We start from the raw sequence: 26034 nt of genomic DNA on the forward strand, positions 1-26034 counted from the left end.
TACATTGGCACTTTCGTCGCTAAAACTTTTGTCGTTCAGGGGTATGAAAAAACACCCCCCTGAATAACAAAAGTTTTAGCAGCAAAAAGTGCTGGTGTGGACAGTGCTTCATTGGTAAGAGTGTGCTCCTGGCAACAAAGCTACCGCTTCTCGCTGGAGGTGGTTTTATTTTGTTGCCGGGAGAGCTCTTTCCTGGCGGTAAAGTGCGACCACACAGCACACCTTACAATGGCGCAGCTGCAGCAGCACAGTCACACCATTGTAAGGTGTGCAGTGTAGACAGAACCTAAGAAAGTAATCTGGTACAAGGCAAAACCCAGCATTTCCTCCAACCACCTCATCACCAAAAGGGGTTACTTGCCAAAACCATGGGTTAATGGGATGAGAGGAGTGAGTACTATAATAATACTTAGCTCTTATGCAGTGTTTTTCATCTGCAGATCTCACAGGAGAGAAGCAGCATTATTCCAGTTTCTCAGATGGTGAAACTGGGCAAAGAGAGGTTAAACAACTTCCCCCAGGTCATACGGTCAGTCAATATGAAAGCAAGGAATAGAATTCAGGTCTCCAGAGTCTTGTTCCAGTTCCTTGAATCATGCTCCATTTACCCTTACAAATAGCTCTTGTATACAGGGTTAGAAAGTCAGAGATAGACCAACTGAAACAGATGGGGACTTCAGCATGCTTAAAAGATATCCAACAAGGGGAATCCAATGGACCTCCTTCAGGAGGTGTTCCTCTGCTGAGGATCTTTTGACTGATCAGACAACCAATAGACTAATGCCATCAGTTGCTGAAAGCCCCCGTAGAGTGCTGAATGAAGGAAATGTTCAACAAGTTGTCATTTGAGGGCATAAGAACATACCCACCCAATTTGATGCAAGAGCCAAGCAGGGCATATATTTATTAAAGTGTGATGTGCCCAAACTGGGTGCCTCAGGCTAACCGTCTAAATCCATATTTAGGAACCTAAATAAAAGCAGCGTGATTCTTTGTTTCTTTTTGCAACAGGATGGTTCATGCTGTAGGAGAAATGACTGTGCTGTGAATAAAGGAGCTATAAGTAAAACTATACATCCACCTCTCTGGTTTGTCTATTACTCTTTTCTTGGACACAAGTGACCATACCCTGAATGATGAATAGACACGAGAGTGATGTAGATTTGATTATCTACTTAATCCTACTGCTTAAGATGGAAATAGCACAGAACTGGCAAGTCACATTAATCACATGAGTCTGAATCTAAAGAGAAGCTCTTATTCAGGACAGTATCAGTCAGAAGCATGTCAGGAGAAAAAAGGAATATAAATAATCATTTTATTATTGAAAAGTAGTGGAGCGTATTTAATAGCAGGTCTTAAGATATTAGGAGAGTATAATTGAGAGTTTTCTTAATAAAACTTGGGGGTTGGGGAAAATTTGAAATGAAGTATTCAGGAACCTACCATAAGAACTACAGAATTGGGATCTGTTAGCAATTCCACTTCCTTATATAATCAATTTCACCACATAAACATGGTCAGAATTTTTGAATATGCTCTGATTTCATTATGTTAACGCCAGTCTCTGCAGTTGACTCAAGTGGAAGTGATTGGCAGTTGTTTTTTTAACTCTGTATTTATTCAAAGGAGTTGTCAGTCAGAAGGTAGTTGTGTGTGATCTGTTGATACAGAACATAGTTCCCTTATTGACTGGTGATATATGAAGTTGTATTACTACCTGAAAAAAGTTACATCAGTGGAATTTTAAGGTTGCAGTATTAATTGCACAGAAGTCAAGAACTTCAGTTATGTTAATCACAGGAACCACCAGAACTCCTCCTTCCAGTATGTGTGCTTATCTCACAGCGAAGTGCTATATTTTGTACTATTTGGCAGGTAGCACAATCCAGTATAGTAGAAAGCCTTTGCATTTTTTCTGCAATCATAGGTGGACACATGTAGAATTTCCTTTTATGCCATATACGGTGGTTTAAGGTACAAAAAGATTTCTACCAGTTTTTACTGGTTTGAGAAATGTTCCTAATATAGATAAATGGTGAATGCAGAACCATAAATACTTTAAAACTGGTAGAAATATTTTTCACACAGAGTAACTCAAAAACATCTAAGTGGGTTTTGCTAATTAACAACTTTTGAGCTAGTTATCATCCCTCAAAAGAGGGGCTTATCATCGAAGTCTGTATGTTATCTTAACTATAGTATTCTTTACCAGTGAAACATGTAATAACTCATAACAAGCTCAATAACATATATGACTTTCTTTTTATTTATTTGTTGAGACCTTTTCTTCTTTAGCTTTCTATTTAATTTCGGTGGAGCATTGGGGTCAATAAGACAAGGGGAATGGGAAATTCAGGAAGTATTACCATACTATAAATAGAAATAATAACAAATACGTAGTGTGAAAAAACATGGTAAACCATATATCAGACTGTGAAAAGAATGCTTTGGTGTAGTTGTGTTTTGCTTCCTTTCCATTGTGTTTTTTTTTCCCCTACTGAAAATCAATCAATATTAGGAAAGCGTCAAATGATTTCGTAGGTAAGAGAATATTAAACTTTTATACAAGATGGAAGGATTTGGTGGCACTCCCAATCTGCTTGTAACGGTGTGGGTATGTGCATACACACACACATACACAAAATGGTCCAAACTTTTCCCCCTTCCTGGGGTTTGCTTTATTATTCATGTAACAGCCATAAATTTCAACCTAATCTTGGCTGTTTCTCGGATTGCTCCTTGTATGAAATCTTTGCTCATACCCCTAGTTTCCTTTGTGTCACAGTGACATTCATACCCTTTCTCTATTACAGAACAAAACCACAATGTTGTGTAACAGAGAAGGTTTCCCATGCACAACCACCACCAACTCGTATATTAAAATTAAGAAATCCAGTTATGTCAAATGCATTGCAAAGCATCCAATCACCAACAACTTGTAGAAAGTGCAATCTTCATCCAGCTCTATTCAACATGTGTCTCATCTCTCATAACCATAAACAAATGTCCTACCAGAACAAGGTTATCCATGTGCATAAATGTTTTCAAAACTGGCTCTTTACTGGTAATTGAGGGCTGACAACATCTCACAGAATTGTTCAGCACTTTCTATATTCAAGTCTCAGACACAGAAACCATCAGAAGTTTTTATAACGTTCAAATTTTAGAGTGGCTATTGCTTATTAGATTCAGAAGGGGACAAAAGTTTAAAACATAGCATGAAATTGTAACTTGTCATTCCTATGTCATTATATTCCTATTTTATTTATATAAAAAATTTAAATCCTTAGGCAATGCCCAAACCAGTTTCTTTTGCTATTTAAAATAATAAAAACCTCTTCATCTTATTACTTAAAATAACTAGAACAATCCAAAGATGAAAGTAAAATGAATGAAATAACTTGAACCGTAGACATGACTTCACCCAAGCACAGTCCACAACTGAAACTAATAATTGGAGATATACCAATCTCCTAGAACTGGAAGGGACCTCGAAAGGTCATTGAGTCCAGCCCCCTGCCTTCACTAGCAGGACCAATTCTTGCCCCAGATCCCTAAGTGGCCTCCTCAAGGATTGAACTCACAACCCCTGGGTTTAGCAGGCCAATGCTCAAACCACTGAGCTAACCCTTTCCCCCATGCTAACTACAGTAGCATGACATTTATTTAACTTGAAAATAAAAATACATCTCAAGATTGACATATGGCAGGAGAAGTATTTTTAAATGCTTTCAAGGAAAAAAAGGTATAGAAAAACTGAAGCTAGTTTTTAATTGTCTTGTGTCTTATTTTGCACCAGTTTCCATTGTGCTTTATAGATGACCACCTTATGCCGAGGGACAGACTCTGTGCATGGTTTGTATGACAGTTTAACAGAAGAATCCCATTTAACAGAGGAATTCTGTTTTAAAAGATAACACTGTTCTCACTCTTACAAATGAATAACACTTCTTTCCACTTGCTCCACAAACTACTTAATTCATGTAATTAATTAATTATAACATTCTCTCTAATTCTGTTCATGACTTACTTCCTATAAGTTCATCTGGGTTCTAGTTTTAAGGCAATAATGATTTACATTTTGGTTTATTGTGGTGAACTGCAAAGCTGAAATGAAAACTGAGCCCTGGTCTACTCTGAAAAGTTTGTACTGGTATAGCTATGTAGTTAGGGGTGTGATTTTTTTTTTTTTTGCCAACTTAACTATGCTGCTGAAAGCCGTAGTGTAGAGGTAGTTATGTTGGTATAACTGTGCTTCTACCAGCATAGTTTATGCTGGTTTCCAAAGAGGCATAAATTACACTGGCATAAGCACTTTCATACTGTCAACAGTAAGCTGGTATTATCTGTATAGTTAAAACAGCAAAACTTTCTAGGGTAGACCTTCCCCTAGCCACCTTCAGGCAGGGACATTCAGAACATATTCCTATCATACTATGGGAGACATTCAGCAAAGAAATACATTTCTTTACCTGTTAAAATTCTTTTACTCTCTCTGTGAAATTTTCTGGCATGTTCTGTTTAGCTACAGGCATTGGTGTTATTCTATGACTTCATTATTGCAATCAGAATTACCCAGAGGGGGGAAAGAATTATATAAAGGTAATTAACTCTCTCCTGTTTGGTCACCACAGACAGTATTATGGGGACTTCCCTGCATAGGGGAGCTAGACCTGGATTATGCAAGGGGCTGAGTGCTCTGGCAGAGGTCCAGCAAAGCTCTTACACATTCTGTTTAACTTCCAACACATGAGTAGTCCCATTGTGAAGCATGTGCTTTGCTAGATCAGGGCCAACATGCTCAGCACCTTGCAAGATCAAGTCCCTAGGGCATGGTCCACTAGTGGAAGCACAGAGATCTGTCTTTTGTTCCCAGCTGTGCTAAGGACTTGCTGTGTGAGATTGGGAAAATCTCTTAGGCTAACATTTTCCAAATACCTCTACAATGGGGTGCTTCTGTTTTGACCCACAGTTACTGGGCTTGAGTGTGTTTACTTGTGCAGTAGAGCAGGATAATTCTCTCCACTGCTAATGAAGTTCTGTGGCCTGTGTTGTGGAGGTCAGACTAGGTGATTATAGTGGTCCCTTCTGGCCATAAAATCTACATGGGTTGGTTTCTTTGGTCTACTAAGTTCACTTAGTGCTGCATCTCCTACACCAGCTGCCCCTACATGCTTCCAGTGTAAGGGAGGGAAAACGGGGGGGGACTGTGATGGAGCCAGGCTCCACTATGGCAGATTCTCTGCTGGTGTGAGCTCCAGTGGCCAGAGTTAAAGTTGGCCTCCTGCTGCTCTAACTTCTACTGGGGCTGGTGATCACGGAGCTGCAGGCAGCCACTGTCACCTGTGCTTGAGCAGATCTCATATTTAATGGAAAATTGGGGCCTATGAATGTGTACTTAGTTTCTCTGAAAAATCAGACCATAAATGTCTCAGGTGGGCACCCAAAATTAGTGGACATTTTTTAAGATTTAGCCTCAGCTTTTCTGTGCCTCCCACACCTCCCCCATAAAATAAGGATGTTAGGAATTACGTGCCTCACAGGTTCAGTTCATTGATATTCGCAAAGCACCTTGCGATCCTAAGATGGAAGGTGCTGTAGTATTATGTGTTCTGTCTTGCATGGGTGCACAACAATGAGAGGAGGGAACCAGTGGAGCATATTGGCAGTCTGTGAAATATTGGGCCACTCAGGGTATGTCTGCACATCAAAGAAAAACCCACAACTGTCCCGTGTGGCTTGGGCTGTGGAGCTGTTTCATTCCTTCGTTGACTTTTGGACTGGAGCCTGGGCTCTGTACGGTGGGAGAGTCCCAGATCTTGGGCTGCAGCCCGAGTCTAGAATTCTACAGACCAATGAAACAGCCCTGCAGCCCAAGCCCTGTGAGCCCACGTCAACTGGCACAGGCCAGCTCTGGGCTTTTCTTAGCTATTTAGACATACCCAAAGAATGCCTCAGGCTAACCCCAGTTTTGGCTTTAGCTTCTCCAAAAGAGGGTGAGGAGGAATAGGGAGCAAGGTGGATGCAACCCCCATGCCTCTTCCATAACAACTGGCAGAGCTGAAATTTGTGGAGAGAGTACCCACTGCACAAGTATTGTCCTCCCCCTCCACATCTACAGACACGTGCCTGCCAATAACACAACTCTTCCTGGAATTCCATGGCTGCAAACCACCACGGAGCCCCATGTAATCTAAAATTCATTTCATTTCTGCATTTCACCTTTCACATGGGTGATGATTGAACTCAGGCTTTTAGACCAAAGTAACTATTTACCTGGCAAATAAACATTTGATTCTTTTTAAAATCATCTGAAGAAGTTATTTGACACATACCTTTTAGATTTCAAGTAATGTTACCCTGTCTTCATAAGAAAGTGATTTTAATTAGTAATTACTGGTGGGAATAGTATGTTAGAAAATGTTCCAATGTGTCTGGTCTAAAACGTATCTCACTCATCTACTTAAAGTGTATGAATCTAGGAAAATCAAATTATCTTATACTAACCCTTTTTAGAGCACTTTTTATCATATTCCTCTTTAGTGGACATACTCTGATTTTATGTAATTTTTTTTTAATTAAATTCCTTTGTCTGCAAAGTAGTCAACATAAATAAATGAAAAGGTGCATGAATGCTCAGGTTTCTGTGTATCTATGCCATGTTTGAATGAGTTTTGTATTCTCTTTGTCTGATCATACAAATTAAAGTAACTGTTATGTAAGAAAAGTTAAACTTATTTGATATCCACTGCACTAATGGAAATTGAACCTACACCATTGCACTTTAAGACAATCAATTACAAGTTTCACATTCTTCCATCTACAATCTCATTATGGTTCTGTAGTGAAAAAAATTAACCCAACCAAATATTACTTATTTGCTCAATTTTTAATGAGCAAGGCTGAATAATTACAATGACCTGTTTTCCAAAATATGTCAAATGATGTAATCTGACTACTGTTATGAACACACTGTAGCTGAGAATTAACAAAATGAAGTTAATTGTTGCTATCTATGGTTTTTACATAGCACCTATCACTTCACTGTAAGAATTTTGTTAATTAACGAAGCTCTACTGATTCTTCAGGAAAGTAAAATACTATTTCTTCTTATTCAGGGCTTAGCTGTTGAACGGCTTGGACGTAGACCTCTACTTATCGGAGGTTTTGGTTTGATGGTCGTCTTCTTTGCAATACTTACAGTATCCCTGACTTTTCAGGTACAGTATATTCATTATATAACTATTCTCTTTCATTTTTCTATTTTAAATGTCTGGTATATAGTACTTCTGGGCTTCAGCTTACTTCTGTGGACCATTCCAACTTTTGATTAACTTTAAATGATGGCCTATTCTGAAATGGAGATTTGAAGTTCTGTCTTCTGTTTAATTATAAACTTAATTATTTCAAAGTGTGATTGTTAGTCGTAATGTGATCTAAAAGATTGTCTCATTCATTTCTTACCAAGTGAGAATTTCTGGAAGTAGATCTGAGAGGATAATTTTGCACATGGTTGAGAAATGCTGCATTCAACATTTCATATTTTTGCTGTAAAACAGTATATATCTTCTTGAAATTTCTTGCATTCTCTATGTGCCTTCTGTTTACTGGTGATTTTTTTAAAAAAGCAAAAAGGTTAAATTCAAACAGAAGACTCCCGGGGGAGAAAACATTCCAGTGCAACTGTAGCTTTGAAATTCAGTTCAGCTATTTTGACTCAAAAGGTGAAGATTCATTATTTGTTGGAAGGAAGCACCTGGCATGGAGATGCAGGGTTAGCATTTACTTCGCAAGTGATTATGTCAAATGATTGGAAGAAGGTTATTAAACAAACTGTAACACTGAAAGGAAATCAGTTTGTCTGCCTTGTTTGTCCTCCGTTTGTATGCATTGTCATGTACAGCTTTCTTTTGTTCCTGGGGCCTGAGAAGTAGAGTTCTGATGGGTTGGAACAGCCTGCTTTTGGTGATCTTTCAGCAAGTTGTTCTTCCGCTGGCTATAGTCAAGATCTCTCTGTCTTTGGTACAGTGGCTAAAATGAGCCTAACCATTTATCTGACTGCAGTATCCTATTTCTTTGCTTGAGCTGATACAAAGAGAGCCACTGACGGTATGTCTATATTGCAAACCAACGTGTAATTATACTGTGGGTAGGTCTACCTGCTCTAGCTTTAATCTAACTAGTGAAGGTAATAGTAGCAGTGACAATGTAGCAACACAAACTTCAGAGCAGGCTACCTACCCCAATAAAATCCCGCCAGGGACCCCGGGTACATACTTAGGTTCTTTTCCCAGGCCCCTGTTTCTTCACCGCTAGCGTACCTGCACTAGCTAGCTTATGGCTAGCACAGGTATGCTTACTCGGGCTATAATTATACCTTACTCTGTAGTGTAGACATACCCTCAGAGTGAATGGGAGTAGTGTGTGAACGTAGTAAAACCATAACAAGAGGTAGTGGCTGGAAACTGAAGGCAGACAAATGCAAATTGGGAATAAGGCACAAATTTTTAATAGGGTGATTAACCAGTGGAATAAAGTACCACAGGAAGCAGTGGATTCTTCATCTCTTGATGTCTTCAAATAAAGATTAGATTCCTTTTTGGAAGATGTGCTTTAGCCGAAGACAAGTTATTGGGCTCAGTATAAGGGTAAATGGGTGAAATTTAAGGGCCTGTGTTGTACAAGAGGTCAGACTAGATGATCTAATGGTGCCCTCTGGCTTTAAACTCTGTGAATCTGTGAACTATCTTAATAGAACGTACCATATTGTCAAGTGTATGAAACAATAAAACTGTACTTTACAGACTAGGTCATAAAACCAAGGTTGTTAGCACAACCATAAGACACATAAAAATATAAGGCTGCAAGTTTGTTATGAGCTGACTGAAAAGTAGGCTTTTTCAAACTCTTTAATACATAATGTGATGTGTTTAAACTAATTGGACTGGATCTTCAGCTGTTGTAAATCAGTGATGCTCCATTGACTGTAAGTTAGGGCAGGTCTACACTACGGGGGAAAATCGATATAAGATACGCAACTTCAGCTATTTGAATAACGCAGCTGAAGTCGAAGTATCTTATATCGAATTACTTGCCATCCTCACAGCGCGGGATCGACGTCCGCGGCTCCCCATGTCGACTCCGCTACCGCCGTTCGCATTGGTGGAGTTACGGAGTCGACATGAGCGCATTCGGGGATCGATATATCGCGTCTAGATGAGACGCGATATATCGATCCTCGAGAAATCGATTGCTACCCGCCGATACGGTGGGTAGTGAAGACGTACCCTTAGATTTTAGTGGAGCGACGTCAGTTTACATTAGCTGAATATCTGGTCTGTTATGCATTAAGTATTAGATACAAGTCTGAACCAAGAATCCAGGATGCATACAGCCTTGAACTCAGAGGAAAATTCTATCTGGTTCTGAATTTGCACCTGCGTCCTCTCTGTTTAGACATTTAGATCTGTGTTTGGATCGAACTTGAGCTCATCTCTGATAAATATATAACTTTATGAATTCACACTAATGCCAAGGAGAGCCTTGACATATTATCATATTTTGAGAGTTAGTGAGTAAATGAATAAACAAGTTAAAAAGAAACAAACCAGTATAGTACTCTTTTGTTTGAACCTGTACATCAGTCATTTATATCGACAAGTATAGTTATGATGATGCTTCAGATACTCTATGTAAATATATCTTTGTATTTTGTAAAAGTAACAAAGACTTAGTAATATGCTACCTCACTGTAACATTCTGCGATTCAAAATTTTCTGAGAAATAAGATGAGACCACAGGACTGTGGGGGGAAATCAAGGGGTTTTATTATTCAGCATTACATAGATGAATCATGGACTGTGGCCTGGCAATTCAGTAGAATTCTTCCTCAGTATTTGAAGCTAGAGGGAAAATTCATATAATTTAGAGATCCTATTGAATCAAATGTTACCTACCTTTAAGCTCTTCTTTTTAATCTTAGTCAGTTCCTTTTGATTACTTTTTACCTGTATTGCTGTTGCTTCACTTAGTTTTCTGTAGACAAAATGAACTCCTCACAAAACCACATGATCTGTAATAGAAATAGAAGTATGGAACTTTGGAAGAATACATTGGCTGTGTCTACACTGTAAGCTGGAGATGTAAATGCCAGCTCAAGGAGACATACCCCCACTAGATCTGATTAAACTAAAGCATTAAAAATCAAGTATAGCTGCAGTGGCATGAGTGGCTAATTGCCCTGAGCATGTACCCATGCAAGATGCTAGTTATGTACCCTAGGCACCTAGTCCCTCTCACTGCTCACGTTGCTGAGGCTACATTCTGTTTTTAGCACCTTAGCTTGATCAGAGCTAGTGCACGTACATCTCTTCGAGCTGGAATTGACACTTCCAGCTCAAAGTGTAAACAGACCCAAAGACTTATAAAACCATGTACAATCTATGGCAGTGGTGGGCAACCTGCGGCCCATCAGAGCAAGCCGCTGGCAGTCTGCCCGACCACTTGTTTACATTTGCACGACCGCCTGCAGCTCCCAGTGGCCACGTAGCTGAGCAAATGTAAACAAACGGTCTGGTGGCCCGCCAGCGGCTTGCTCTGATGGGCTGTGTGCGGCCTGCGGGTTGCCCACCACTGATCTATGGGCTTGATCCTGTGGCTGTCCTTTTCCATACAAAACTTTACTTTACTGCAGAATCAGATCCATTGGGTTGTTTGTCTACAATTTCAGGATGTGGCTGAATATCCCAACCTGTTTGACTACTCCCGTTGTATATGCTTAGTACATATGAAAGGCCATACTGGATAAGACTAAAGATCCATCTAGCCCAGTATCCTGTCTTCTGACAGTGGCCAATGCCAGGTGCTTCAGAGGGAATGAACAGAACAGATAATCATCCAGCGATCCATCTCCTGTCACCCAGTCCCAGCTTCTGGTGAACAGAACTTCCTGTTCCATTGAGAGCCATGTATTTAGTCCATCCTTCACTCAGATTAACTTTGTCATTTAAAAAAGCTGCCATACTGGCCTTCATTAATATGGCAGAGACATCTGGGGAAAGTGACTAAGCAGAATTTGTGCAAACCAAGGAAATTCTCTTTCACAGCTTGGCTTGAATTTGCTGCATAAGAAGTTATGAGTTTTTTGAATATTTGTGGCTTTTTCAGTGCAGCCAGACCTCTTGACATTTCACTGTATAGATTCCAAATTTTAATTTTAATACAAATTGTCTAATAAATATTTCAGGAACACTGATTTCTAAAACTAACTCTTGGCATAAACCCTAATCTATGGAAAGAATGTAAAGAATATTTTGTATTCCATGTGATTTCTTATTATTGATTATGCATTTGACATAAGAATTGCTAGTATGAGTTATTTTTTGTTGTTGTGTTTTTTCCAGAATCATGCATACTGGCTCCCCTATCTCAGTATATTTTGCATTCTTGCAATAATTGCATCATTTTGCATTGGCCCAGGTAAGTAGTTTTTTTTTCATGTTTTTGTATGTCATTTCTCCATGCACCAAACACTAAAACATGCACATTGAAGTGACATTACATTAGACTTTGCTGTGTGTGTGGCAGGGGGTTGTGTGTGTGTGTTCCTTGTATAAGATGATCAGAAAGGTTAGTCTCCTGTTGATAATGCTTCTGGTTCCCCATTGCATGTATAGACTTCATGAATTTGAATCTTATGCCTTTGGAGCACTATGTTGATAATGTGCATGTAATGACATCTCACTTGTTCTCTGTGTGGGTTCTGTCAGGATTATTAGGCTTCTTTATGGCAATAGATACAACTTTATATACTGTATATTCTTAGTTTGCAGTCTTGATTACAATGAACTCTGGGACTCATTGGAGCAGGGCCAGTCCCCTTCCATGCTCTCTGAGCTTCACTGACTGATATATGGATGAGGCCAAACTAACTTGCAAAAACTGAAAATTTCCTGCTCTGCCCCCTATCTGTGTGGGAACCTGAGAGCAATAGAGAATAGCAGTCCCTTGAAGACCGCTCTTTCTACCCCCACCCAACCCTGGCACTGAAACCCGTGCTGCAAATCATCGTGCAATCCCCTAGTGCTTTTGTAAGGGTAAATTTCAATTCTGCCCAAGTTCCTCATGTTTAAAACAAAATTCTCAGCAACAGATTGCTGGGTTTTAAAAAAAAGGCATTTTGAAATCGGTCAGTTCTCAACCAGATAGGCTTGAGAGGTCAAGTGGTGACTTTAAACTTCTTGCCAATTCTCCTTTTAATATGCAAAAATAGTTTAACTCCTGTAAATAAGTATGAACACTTGTAACCTCTACTTATTTGCCTTCCAAAAAGCCTGATAGAAACAAATTTGAAGAGTAATTTAGGCCAACCCTAAATGATATTTCACCAGTTTTCAAAACTTCAACTGTAAATCACAGTTCAACCTTTTAAAATAAATCCTCCACATTTTTTTCTTTTTCTTTTTTCTCTTTTTTTCTTTGTTCCCTATGGTAGATTCTATTTTTGTTCACTTAGCTTTTATCCCTTCACTGCTGCCAGTCAGGATTTTCTAATGCATTTTGTGCTTGTACTGAGGCAATTCATCTATAAGTATGCAAGACTGAAACTTCTATCCATTATAACAGACTGCTTCCTATAGAAAATCTTTAAAATTACAGCACTCTTCTTGCTGTTGTGTGTTCTGTTTCTGTTTTTAAAGGAAGAGAACATGATACTGTGTTTTCTTTACAACCAATCCATCTACCATTCCGATATAGTCAAATACACTAATTGCTAGGGAAAATATGGTGACTGTGATAGATGCTATCAGCACATGATACAATAGTCTATGAATATTCCAACTTTATAAATGTTATATGTGTCTTTATGGGCTAGGGATTGTATTCCTGACTCAACAGGGGTGCTAAAATGTTTCCTCGGGAACTATAATCACTGGGGAATAATTAATGCACATCTCTAAGGCAAGTATCAGAGGGGTAGCCGTGTTAGTCTGGTTCTGTAAAAGCAGCAAAGAATCCTGTGGCACCTTATAGACTAACAGACGTTTTGCAGCATGAGCTTTCATGGGTGAATACCCACTTCTTCAGATGCAAGTGCACTTGCATCTGAAGAAGTGGGTATTCACCCATGAAAGCTCATGCTGCAAAACGTCTGTTAGTCTATAAGGTGCCACAGGATTCTTTGCTGCTATCTCTAAGGCAGGTAATAAGTCTGAAGAAGTTTCATCCAGGAGGGGAAATTACATATAGTGGTTTGACATAGTTCACGAGGCCAGGAAAATAAAGAACCAAAAGCCATCTCAAGTGACCACCCTGACTGAGGAGGGAGGTTATTTTCACACTTGATCCAGAGTCTCCATGTGGAGGCTGGGTGATACCTGGTAAGCTAGACATGTGTATAAGCTATTTGTTGTTCGTGTGAAATATTTTCTCTGTAATGGTTTTGGTCTGACCGAATAATACTTTGCTTCATAAGAAGTGCCTGGTTGTTGGTTAACCCTGTCTTTGCTTCTGAGAGAACAAGAAAGCAAGTGTTGAACTAAAGTCTAACCTGTGAATTGCAGAAGTTTGCAGCTTAATTTCCCAGTCTGGAGGGAGTGAACTGGGGGTACCCTGCCCCAAGTAATATGATGTTCCCGTTGAAATCATTGGCAGCACTTCAGCTGAGTTTAATGAGGCCAGATTTACCCACAGTGAAACTGCCTCTGTGATCAGCTATCCTTTAGTCTATCTGGACAAGTCCAGGATTTTTGTATTGCTTTGGTCTCTGTCAGGGACCATTTTTCTTTCAGAAATGGAAATTAGCTTCCATTATTAGCCATATTTCATAATAGAAGAAAACCTAGCATATATTGTTAACCTAAAAAAGTGTAACTGAAAAGTAGAACATCCATATCTGTCCACGTCACAAGACAGAGGCATAACTTTGAAATTTTTAATGCAATTATCAGATCTACTTTGAGAGAGACACATGTGGTTGCAATCCTAATAATGAGGTTTCAGTTCTCATAATTTAGGCTTGAGTGTGCCTGAGCACAGGCTGGCACATAAGCTGCAGGAGGGATTGTGCCATAGCCCATTCCCTTCCTGATTTCCCTTTGTCTATGGGTGGTGGGAAATAGCAACTTGCTGCCAGTTTATGCCAGCAGTAAGTTATGGCACCCTTGCTCTGGCATATCTATGCTGGCTAGTGTATTGGAAAATAGAGCCCAGGCTCTCTACCCATTCCCTGATCCCGTCCTCTTAGTCTATGAGGTGGTAAACAAGCATGTAGCAGTCCATTCTTTTATCTCCTTGCCCAGTTACAAGGTCTGGGTAGCCTTTGCAAAGGTGTAATGGAGGTTCCAACTCCCTTTACTATCCTTCATAGCTGTGTAGTCCAAGTGAAAATGTAGCCCTTAATAGTTCAAATCCAGCTCTACTGCTTGCTGTTTACCAGTCATTCCTGGTTTAAGTGTATGAGACTCCCATTAACTTCAGTGATGGTCGTACATGATTTTGTGGCGGCTGACGCTGAAGCTATACCTGCATGCCTAAATGGGAAAAAAACCGATTGTACATCCCATATACTGAGTAGTACCTAACTCTGTGAGTAGTCTCATTGAAATCTATTGGCCTACTCACTGAGCAAGGTACTACTCTGTGGCAGTGAGGGTAGCACAGTCAAGTCCTGAAGAATTTTCACGTTGCATTTATATTTAAAAATGGAGCCAGCCATGTTTTTTGTAATCTAACCATGGAAGCAGGAAGTTTCTACTCATCTTTTAAAGCCTAGAGCGATTAAACAGCAGGACACTGTTATACTACAATATATTTGCTGAATTGTACGTCACATTGCCCTGAATTATTTGATCCAACAGCATAATGAAAGAACCACTGATGGGGTAACTTCCTGTCCTCTGTTGTGCTACCACACAAGGAGGGAAGGCTTATAAAGAGAGTGCTCCTTCTCCACATGTAAACAACAGTGTTTAAGTATTAAAATAGAGGGGCCGAGGTATAGAGATGATCCACCCATATGGTATGGTGGCTAGGGATGGTTGTCCAATCCTAGATTGTTAGCACATATACTAATGTCAGCAGCAGGCACTAGGTAGGAGTGGAGGGTGCTTAAAGCAGCAGAAAAGGGCACCGCACTGCATGTCTACTCTGGCCCATCCAATGGAATCCTGTGCCAACTGGCAGCATTTCTGAAGCATGGACTCATCTGAAAGTGGCCATGTTCACCTTGCAGTACCAGCCAGGTCAGGATTTGCCCCATAATGCATATTTGGAAGGGAATCAGTGTTGTTTGCCTTGAACGGTCTAGTCCCAAATTTCTTGGGTTTTCATATTGCATTAGTGTCCCTTTTATATGAGATCCATTTTAGTGTCTGTAGACTTGATGATATCATAAAGAGAGAACTGTGGATTCAGATAGAGAATGAGCAGGAGGAGCAGATGAAACTCCATGGAAACAGAGGATCTGCCGTTATGCATGTGTCTGTTTAAAAAATGGAGGTGAAGAAAAAATAAGAGATGGTGTAGCAGGGTGGACCCTGCTCCGGCCCTGAGGGCTTTGAAAAGCAGCCTGGCAGGGCTTGAGAGCTGCGGCTGGAGGCTGGGCTGATTGGGAAAGTGGCTGCAGCTGGGGGCCACGCCCCAAACTGAGGAGCAGGGCCTTATAAGAGGCAGGGAAGCCAGAGCACAGACAGTCTCTCTCTCTGCCTTCAGAGAGGGATGGGCCTGGCTGCTTAACTTGAGGATAGGTACCTGCGTGAAGCAGGGCTGGGGGACAGGCTGAGGGGCTAGGGAAGCTCCAGCCTGGAAAGCCCCAGGCTGCGGCCTAGTAAAGGGCAAAGAGGTACTGGGGGTTGCAAGGGACAACCCAGGGGTAGGACAAAGCAGCAGGTCCAAACCCCTTTTGCCTGTAATGAGTGGGCTGATACTGCAGTCTGCCCCAGGGTGTGGGGCTAGACCATGACTGTCAGTGGCCACTACTGAGGCAAAGCGGGGATAGTAGGGCTGGACTGAGGGAAAATCCGAAGGGAACCAGCAGGGGGCGCCGTAGGGGTGAGTACCGCCCGTTTACAGATGGATACAGAATTACTTCTTAATAGAAAGTTTTTCAAAGTTATCCATAAGGCCTCAGCAGATGTTTAAATAAATAGTAAAATGAAAGAGTAATTCCCTCCAGTAAAATTAATGAGAAGATGAAAGTGTTACATAGTAATTCCAGCACAAATATAATTTCAGTCTACTATATTTGCAATACCTTTCGGTTGCATGACACTTCATATAGTTGTTATTCTATTAGTTGTTAATATTATTATTATCATATATATGTATTACCATAGTACCTAGGAGCCCTAGTCATGGACCAGGGCCTCACTCTGCTAGGCGTTGAAGTATCCCATTATTCTGTTCCTGCATAGGTAATATTCAGCAGTGGCCTCCTGAACACTCTTTGTCCCTGCCCCAGTGAGAGAGAGAGTGTTCCTTTTCAGTTACTGGTTATTCATGTACAATTACATGCCAAATTGCTTTAGTTCATTTTACATGAACAGATAAGACATCTAATTACTTTACAGTGGAACAAAAAAAATCAATGAATTGGGTTAGATTAAATTTTAGTCCATCTAAAGGGACCTTATTAAATGAGTTGAGATGGGGCTTACAGACAGGAAAAGTTCATTAACTCTGGGTCACATATTAGTTAATTGATCTATGAAGACAGAGGAATACGCCATACAGTACATTAGTATAATTAAGCTAAGACCTAGATATAGTCAGTTTTGAAGGATCTTGAGCAATAATGCATAACTCAAGTGTTTCCTTAAAGTGTTCTGACTGGGGGGCCTAATGAGTTCAGTGGGACATTTTCTGGGAGTTAGGCAAGCAGAAATTTACCCATGAAATTCCAAAAAGTTCATGAAGATTCTAGAGTCCAATTGTGCAACTCTTACTCACACAAATAAATAATAAAACTATTATTTATTATTACATTAATAATAAAATAAATACATCTATATGGGTACGCCCATTGGCTCCAGTAGAACTACTCATGTGAGTAAAGAATTAAAGGATCAGGCCCCTAATTCATTACTAGACACTTGTCAAATTGCTTCTTCAACATCAAAATCCAGTAGTTTGTAGTTGTGTCTTCTTAACTTAAAATTGTAAGGGGAATCTGTACTTTTGGATCTTTGTGGGTAAAACTAATAAAGTACAGTAGTAACTGTATTACTTAAATTCACTACATTGATATGTTATTGACTAATACAGTATGGATCAAAGTCTTTTTTCAGTTACCCGTGCAACCCTGCTGAAGGGAAACGGTGCATGTTATTGATTGATTATGCAAATAGGAAAATGATTGTGATCACTAAAAATCAATCTATATGCCACCTACTTCATCTTAATTTTATATTTTAAAATAGAGTAGCTGATTATGCTCAAAGTTGTTCTGCTTAATAAGAGAACTTTTAAAATAACTTTTAGAAAGAAAATACATAGGACTACGTAGTGCAAAATATTAATTTTCCTGTGGAAAATGTGCATGAAATATTTTAATCTGCTTTATTTCTTCAGCATTATGGTCCAGATTTTTATGGCATCCACTAAATTTGGGTTCTTCTGTCTTCAGGTGTCCAGTTTGAGACATCTAGGGCCAAAATCTCAACTCAGGAATAAGGGCCTGTGTATTACCATCTGCTAGACTTCAGACTGGTCAAGAGGCTAAGTGGAGAGGAGGGCCTTGTGTGAGCCTTCTATGCCAGGGTGAAGTTATTATTACATTGTAGTGTGACCAACACAAGAGACATATTAATGTTAATGAATGTCTGGTATGATCATGGTGAAGGAGGACAGTTGTAGTTCAATGATGATCGTTAAGCAGAAAAAATACAATTTCACACTTACAATATATAGGGCTTTACTGTAACAGATAGTAATTTAGCTAGACAGATCTGAAAATTATTTTTAATCTTTCCTGTTTTTTCATAAATCTGTGAGAATGTTTTTCCCCAGGAAAATGAACAATAAAATTGAACTACCACTTAATAAAATATGTGACTGTTCTTAGCGTGGTGTGGAAGGATGAGTATCACCTATATTTGGCAAACTGGGACTGATATCGTGTGACATTATTAAAGCTTTGGGATCTGATCTAACTACCTTTGTAGTTAATTGGAGCTTTTCTGTTGACTTTGGCAAGAGTTATATGTGGCTTCTACTGGGTCTAGAGATACAGCTCTTTGCCTGGAATAAATCCAGCATAGCTTCATTGACTTCAGAGGAGCTATGCCAATTTACTCCAGCTCAGGATCCAGCCCACGATATGTAGAAATTAATACTTTGAGACAATTAAAAGTGCCAGTGTGGCTTCCCCTTTAATAGTATTTTCTATCCTATTAGAACATCTGATGATTTCTTGATAGTTATATAGGTAGTGTGCTGTCTGTCACTTTCAGAAAAGCATATGGCAGAGTCCCATCTGCTCCTCACCAATTAGGATCAGCTGTCACTTTCAGTCAGTTTTTTTCCTCCTTTTCTGCATGCAAGTTTGCAGATGTGTTCCAGGAAGAAATCCTAAGCATTGAAACTGTAACGTTAACTGCAGGTATATTGAGGAGTAGAAGATTGTTGATAGCTCTCTGTTCACAATAAAAAGATAAACAAAAATCTAAAATGCATTTGTGATGGGATCTTCCGGGGTGCCTCTTGGAACTGGGGTACCACTGAGCCCAGCTTCTGTCCCACCAGCCTGGGCTCCATCTCACATGGTGCTGCTGAGACAAGCTGCAGACACGCTTCCAGTCTTACACTTCCACCAGCATTCACACTGGTAGGGACACACCCTGCTGCAGTTACATGCAGGACTAGTCACTGCACAAACCAACAGTAGAAAGGTTAAAGCCAAGGTAACTCTCAGCTCCCCAGGCCCGTACCCCCTCTGGAGCATAAACCCAAAATTATACCATCTTGCGCTGCACAATGTGGAGAGGAATACACAACAGCCCCTCTGAGCTAAGATTCCCACACACTTCACTCCAGACTTACTTGTTGGTAGATTAAAACATAAAATAAATTTATTAACTACAAAAGAGAGATTTTAAGTGATAGCAAATAGATCTAAGCAGATTACCTAGTAAATAAACAAAAATGCAAACTAAGTCTAAGATACTAGAAAGATAGGATATGCATTAGCAAATTCTCACCCTGGCTGATGATACAAGCAGGCTGCAGATTCTTAAGGGACAAGCTGCACTGGCTTTACAGCTTAGAGTCCCCAGGTCTTTCACACATGGGCTAGAAATCCCTTTAGCCTGGGTCCAGCACTTCCCCCAGTTCAGTCTTTGTTCCTCCGGTGTTTCCAAGAATCTTCCTGTGTGGAGAGTGAAGAACACCAGATGATGTCACTCCCTGCCTGCTATAGCTTTGGCATATGGCGGGAACCCTTTCTTTCAAAACTTGGTTTCCAGATCAGTTTGTGGAAAAATACTGACATCCCAAGATGGAGTCCAGAGACATGTGGTCTGGCCCTTGCAGAGTCATAGCAGCCATTACTTATGGGCTGTCTGGAGTGTTCTCAGGAAGGCTCATGAGGTGGAAGATAAGCTCCTCCTAAGGCCTATTGTTTTCTCTAATGGCTCATTACCCTGAATAGGCCCTTCCCCACCCACTATCTAGACTGAAAGCATCTTGCAGCTGTACACCCAGGGATAACTACTTTTGAAATATAGATACATAGTCAATATTCATAACTTCAGATACAAAAGTGGTACATGCATACAAATAGGATAATCATATTCAACAAATCATAACTTTTCCAATGACACCTCACATGGCCAACTTGTATAAAATGCATCATAATTATGCTATAATATAATAATATCACTATGAAGAATATGGGGTGCAAGTGTCACAGTATTTCCTAACTGTTTCCAGTGATGTTCTATCAAAAAGTTCCTTTAGGTTCTAAATGACCACAGGCTGGAGTTCAACAGTAGTCTGGGAATTTAAAACAGAAAAATATCCTTTGAAAAATAACAGATTCTTCTGTAGGTTGGGGAAAAAATGCTGCTTCTAGGCACTTATTTCTTGTCAGTCTTTTTAGTTATCTCATGTAACTACAAGTATCTGGATGCAAGATTATTTCTGGTTGAGGAAATACAAGTTAGTAAATAGCTTTAAAGAGCAGTCCACACAAGAAGCAGGAGCTGCAGGAAGTCATTGTCTCTTGCCCACACATTTCAGCTGAAATATCTGATATGTATGATCTAAAGAAGCTTCATATGTTTAAAAAATAGACACAGAATCAAGGATTGGTTCTGGTGACTATGTAGTAAAACAAACAAAACAGAAAACAAATGGTGGTGCTGTCTTGGGATGCCCAAAACGTTAGGTCTGTGTCGGTGGGAGAGAGATTTGCTGGTGCTAACCTGGATAACAGTTCCCCGTCACCACAGTCTATTAGCCACCCCAGAAAAATTTCTCCGGACTCTGCCAGTCCTTACTCCTTTCCTTGCAGGTAACACTTGGTGCACCCCAGTTCTCAGGCCACCTGGAAGAGTGTTCCCCTGGGGGAGGGGTATCCAGCCCACCACTGGACACTCACAGAAATTATCTAGTTTGCTATATCCAAAGAGACAGTGAACAAACCAGCTTGTTTGATTTAGCTAAAAATGCATGCTTTGCCTAATATTACTGTATTGAGATCTACTTATGATAAAACAAAGTGAAGTTTATTACCAAAGATAGAGTTTTAATTGGTTACAAATAAAACAAAAGTATAGCACATTCCAAGAGACTAAACAACACTTTAGCAAACTACAATCCTTTGGTAAAGCAGTTTTCTCACTCACAATGTTTTTTGTAGAGCTTGCTGATTCTTCTTCAAGCAGATGCAGCTGTGTATTCCACTTAGGTGTGTGCACGCCCCGTATATCAGAGCTGGGAAATTTTGCCTAGTAGTACCCATAGGAGGCGACCCTTGTGCCTTGTGCTCATAGCCCCTGCCATGGCTATCTGAGACAGTACCACCTCTACCCCCTCAGTTTCTTCTTAATGCCCATGGCTGGAGTCTGAGCTCTGTGTGGTTCCTAACCTTACAACCGCTCTCTGTCTTAGTGACTTCTTCTAGTTGTATCTAATTAATTTGTACCCTTATATAGTGTTAGTTGGTTAAGTTTAGTTCAAGTATTTCCCTGGTGATACCCTCACTGGGGTTTAAACATTGTCGATCGTGTGGGGCAGCGATCTCCAACAGCGATCCCCACGCACCGTGCTTGCTGTGCTTAGGCAAAGCCCACATCAAGGAACGGTGTTCCGTTGGCAGATTGTTCACAAAATGGACTCATGTGGCGAGGGATCTTGGTCTAAAGCCGCACCTGCTCCAGCAGTCCATGAAGCCTGCTTTGGCACCGACGTCTACATTGGATCGAAGGTCACCCTTGGGTTCTGAGAGTGCTGCCGTTTCCCGCTCTGGAGCTTGCACCTCTCCAAAGAGATGGAGGAGCCATTCCCCATCAAGTGCGCTGAGGAAAAGGTCACATAAGACTGATGGAGGCTGCTCCAGTTCATGTGGGGACCCATCTGTCTCCTCCAGAGGAGCATGGACTGGCACGGTGTGAACACCAAAGCACAGGATGGAGCACGTCTTGTCATCCACTCCCTGATACTGTGATTGAATGTCAGAAATCCCATACCATCAACTCTGGTTCCAGGCCAAGGGTGTCCATTGACTCTGGTACTGATGAGGGTGATGTCCTCACCAGCTGTTTCCACTCAGGCGGCATAGCAGACACCCTGTTTGGTTCTTCCTCAGCCTTTCTGACCCGACCTCTGCCTTGGTCCTGGACTTTGCCAGGGCTGCATCATTTATATAATTTATAGCCAGCTGGTTGAACCTCTGGGTCTGTCAGCACCACACCCCAATGTTTCCCTTCCACAGACAGTGGAAGTGGGGCCAGTGGTAGGCTCAGCATAAGGGACCTACTTGGCACCAGGAACTTCTTTGACACCCACGCTATCGGCGCTGCCATTGTTACCATGGTGGCACTCACCTCCCTCCATTTTGGCACCATCAGTCACCTAGGTACCACTTGGGGTCAACACCGCTTCTGGCACCAGAAATGACAGAGGCATACAGAGTGCCGGCAGTACTGTTTCCACCATTGGTACCAGTTCCCTCTTCATTCTGGGCTGTGGAGTCATACTGGTTGCTCACACCCTCAGGGCTGTCTCAACCTTTATGTCCTGAAGCCCAGGACTCCTCAGTATCCAGGTTGGGATCTTCCTCTCTTGCTCTCTGTTGCCTGACACACATGGGGGGCCATTCATGGAACCCTATGGGTACCAAGATTGTCTCTCATCTCACGGTTGGGACAGGGGCCTGGTGCCTACTGGCCACCAATACTCTATCCATACCAGTGGTCTCCATGGAATCTGTGGAATGTTCCTCAGTTGCCGAGGTCCCACTCCTCATTTCTCTCTAAGACGAGAGCACTGGGCAGGTCTGTAGCGGTGACCATTGATCTGCCATAGGCCCAAGCACTGGTTAACTTTCCCCTCGCGGAGCCTCCAGAGTCTTCCCATGCAGATCCGTCAGTCCTGGAGCAGGCTCAGGCTCTGGCTCTGGCACAGTTAACCACTTCATCTTCATCCCCAGACAATTCCATGATGCCTGGCTCTTCTTCCTATTCAGTAGTGGAGGGTTTCAAGGCATACCAGGCATATTTGTGGTGTGTGGCTGCTTCCCTGAGTATTCAAGCAGAGTTTCTGCAGAAGAATACGCATAAGTTGTTTGCTGTCCTGCAGGCATCTGCTCATGGGAGAGTCACCCTCTGTACGAACAATGCACTCCCAAACTCTGCTAAGGGTATGGCTACACTGGCGAGTTGCAGCGCTGGAAAGCCTCCACCAGCGCTGCAATTAGTAAGTGGCCACACCTGCAGGGCACTTCCAGCGCTGCAACTCCCTGGCTGCAGCGCTGCCATACACCTCACTCAGCATGGGGAATAAGGATTCCAGCGCTGGTGCTGCAGCGCTGGTCATCAAGTGTGGCCACACACCAGCGCTGTGATTGGCCTCCAGGGTATAAGGATGTATCCCAGAATGCTTTTATAAATTACTCTCTTTGTTTTGTTATGCAGCCTCTCTTTGTTTTATGAACGAGCTCCACGCGGAGCTCCGTTGCCGCTGCTGCTTATCTAAAAAACAAACAGAGCTCCTGTTTGCTGTGATCATCTGTACCTGGCTGTAAACAATCAAATGAGAGGCAGGCAGGGAGCGAATGAAACAGCGGGGAGTCGTGTTGGCTGCAGGCTGTTTGCAATTAAGAGTTAAGACTAAGGGGTTGGAAACATGTTCTGATTTTTCAAGGCAGGAAGCTAAACACACAGTGTTGGCTCCAAAAATCCTCTCTCTCTCTCCCCCCACTCCCTGTCACACTAGACCCCACTCCACCCCCCTCTTTTGAAAAGCACGTTGCGGCCACTTGAACGCTGGGATAGCTGCCCATAATGCATCACTCCCAACAGCGCTGCAAATGCTGCAAATGTGGCCACACACCAGCGCTGGTAGCTGTGAGTGTGGCCACACACCAGCGCTGGCCCTGCACAGCTGGATGACCAGTGCTGCAAACTACCAGCGCTGCAAACCGTAAGTGTAGCCATACCCTAAGATTCTCTGGAGCACAGTGGCTTTGGTACTGCCTTCTGCAAAGCGCCTGGTGCAAGGATTTAAAATTTTTTACTCCCACCTACCTGCAAATTCCCTGCGTGTAACCATTGTGAACAATAGAGCTGGCAGGGCAGATTTAAGTGCATTCCCAAGGATGAGGACTCCAAACAGATGGACCTGATGAATAGGAAGATTTACACCTCCTCTTCCTTGCAGATGTGCATTGCTAACCGCTTACTTTGCTGTCCAAATATGACTTTGTGAACTCAATGGTTATGTCTAAGTTTGCAGACCAGCTGCCCAAAGCCTCAAGGGAGGAATTTCAGGCATTTATCACTGAAGGCTGCTTGGTGGCTAAGGCTCTGTTGCAGTCCACACTGGATGTCATAAATACTTTGGCCAAAGAGATGGCCTTGGTGGTGACCATGAGATGGGCAGCAAGGCTGCAGAAGTTGGGCATTGCCCCCTGTATGCAACGACCATAAAGGATTTGCCCTTCAACAGCCATGTGTTTTTTTCGCACAAGACAGATGAGACTCTGCGCTCCTTCAAGGACGCTAGGGCTACCCTATTGTTCTTGGTGGTGAGTATGTGCCAGCAATGCAGAGGCATCACTACAGTTGTTAGCAGCAGAAGCAGCAGCAGCAGTATCATTTGCAGCACTGATCTGGGCAGTCTTTCCCTCCCCCTGAGATCATGGGTTGACCCCAGAAAGGGGCATAGAACCCAGAGGAGGAGGCATTCGGGTTCAGGGTTTGGCCAGTTGACACACCTTCCCCTTGCAGCCTCCCCAAGCACCCTTTGTTGACTCCTGGTCCACAGCAGTATTTCAGTCATCATTCCCCTCCCCCTGTCCCTTCTGTTTGGGGACAGATTGGCTCACTTTCAAAATGCTTGGGGCTCAATCACCACTGACAGCTGGGTCCTAAGTTCTGTCAGATCAGGCTCTGCCATCCAGTTCCTTTCCATCCCTCCTCCTCAAGCAGGATCGCTCTCTACTGGCTATGGGAACTGCACAGGAGGTTCTGCCGGAACATCAACATCAGGGTCAGTGCTTCTTTTCCCGGTATTTTCCGGTGCCCAATTCCAAGGGAAGGGCAAGACCTATTCTCGACTGTCCTCCCTGTCTCAGAACAACTGGTTTGTTGCTCCGGACCTTCAGGATGCCTACTTCCATGTGGTGATTTTGCCAAGCCACAGAAAATTCCTTTGATTCGTCGTAGTGGAGTGCCATTTCCAGTATATGGTGCTTCCCTCTGGCTTGTCTTCTGCCTGTCAGGTTTTTACCAAATGCGTGGTAAAAATCCTCACACTGACAGTTCAGCCTCCCATACCTCTTTCTCTCTGTCCTGACCTACTGACACAGAATCACGGTCGCACCTTACATCCCGCACTCAGCTCTCTGCATCTCATGGCATGGCTGCTCTTGGCTGAATGAGCAGGAAGTGCAGTGATCAGCAGCTGTTGGACAGGTCCTATTAGACAGTAGAAAGCCCTCTACCAGAATGGCCTATTCAGAGAAATGGAAGCGGTTTTTGGTGTGGTCATTAGGCTGTGAAATTCAGCTGACACTTGCTTCTATCCAGCACATCTTGGAGTACTTGATGCACAGTCAATTACTGTGCCTTGCATTTAGTTCATTGAGAATACATCTTGCAGTGACATCAGCATTTCAGCCCCCCCCTTCAGAGAATATCAATCTTTCCCAATGCCAAGGTAGCAAGATTCTTAAAGGGGCTTCTTTGTCTCCATGCTCCAGTCCAAGAGCCGGTTCCTATGTGGGACCTTTCATGGGACCTCCATTCGAGCCCCCAACATCTTGTCCCTTTCTGCTTACATATTAGAAGATTGCATTCCTGGTAGTGATAACATCCGCAAGGAGTGTCTGTGAGTTACTGGCTCTGAGGATAGAACCTCCTTAGACACAATTCTCTAAGGACAAAGTGACTTTGAAGCCTGGTATATTTGAACTGGTACATTTGTCTGTGTTCTTTCTTAAACCGCATTCATCTCCTGAGAAGCAGCATCCCGTTACATTAGAAGTCAGGCAATGCCTAGCATTCTGTCTGGACAGCACTAATGTTTCATGCTTTGCCTCGCTGGTTTGTATCACATGCAGATCAGATGAAGGGGAAAGTGGTCTCTTCACAGACTCTCTAAATGGATAATATCCTGCATCAAGTGGAATATTCCACCTACGTGGACTGCACAGTTGCATCTACTTGAATCTGGTTCCTGATTTGATTGAAAAGAAATGGTTATTTACTGTAACTGTGGTTCTTGGAGATGTGATACAGATGTGTATTGCATGACCCACTCGCCATCCCCGCTGCAGAGGAGTCTAGTCTCTGGGCATTTGGTGTGAAGGAA

General features: G+C 42.0%; 1 protein-coding gene and 1 long non-coding RNA gene across 4 annotated transcripts in view; one reads left to right on the forward strand and one right to left on the reverse strand.

The window, feature by feature from the left end:
• Positions 1–26034, forward strand: part of SLC2A9 (solute carrier family 2 member 9) — a 239006-nt gene that overhangs the window by 148947 nt on the left and 64025 nt on the right. For 2 of the 3 annotated variants that reach the window (XM_045019458.1, XM_045019456.1), the window contains 2 exons: positions 7122–7223; positions 11406–11481. In XM_045019458.1, coding sequence (XP_044875393.1) covers positions 7122–7223; positions 11406–11481 — 178 coding nt within the window. Of the gene's footprint in view, positions 1–7121; positions 7224–11405; positions 11482–17626; positions 17929–26034 lie in introns of those variants that run through there. The other variant, XM_045019457.1, reaches the window with a different exon arrangement.
• LOC123371672 lies at positions 10055–22412 on the reverse strand. The gene is made up of 3 exons (XR_006579896.1): positions 20847–22412; positions 19200–19366; positions 10055–10075 (listed from the first exon to the last, which is right to left on the reverse strand). It is a non-coding gene; the product is annotated as an uncharacterized LOC123371672 (long non-coding RNA).

Source organism: Mauremys mutica, chromosome 5 (genome assembly GCF_020497125.1).
Source record: "Mauremys mutica isolate MM-2020 ecotype Southern chromosome 5, ASM2049712v1, whole genome shotgun sequence".
NCBI classification, from domain to species: domain Eukaryota; kingdom Metazoa; phylum Chordata; order Testudines; family Geoemydidae; genus Mauremys; species Mauremys mutica.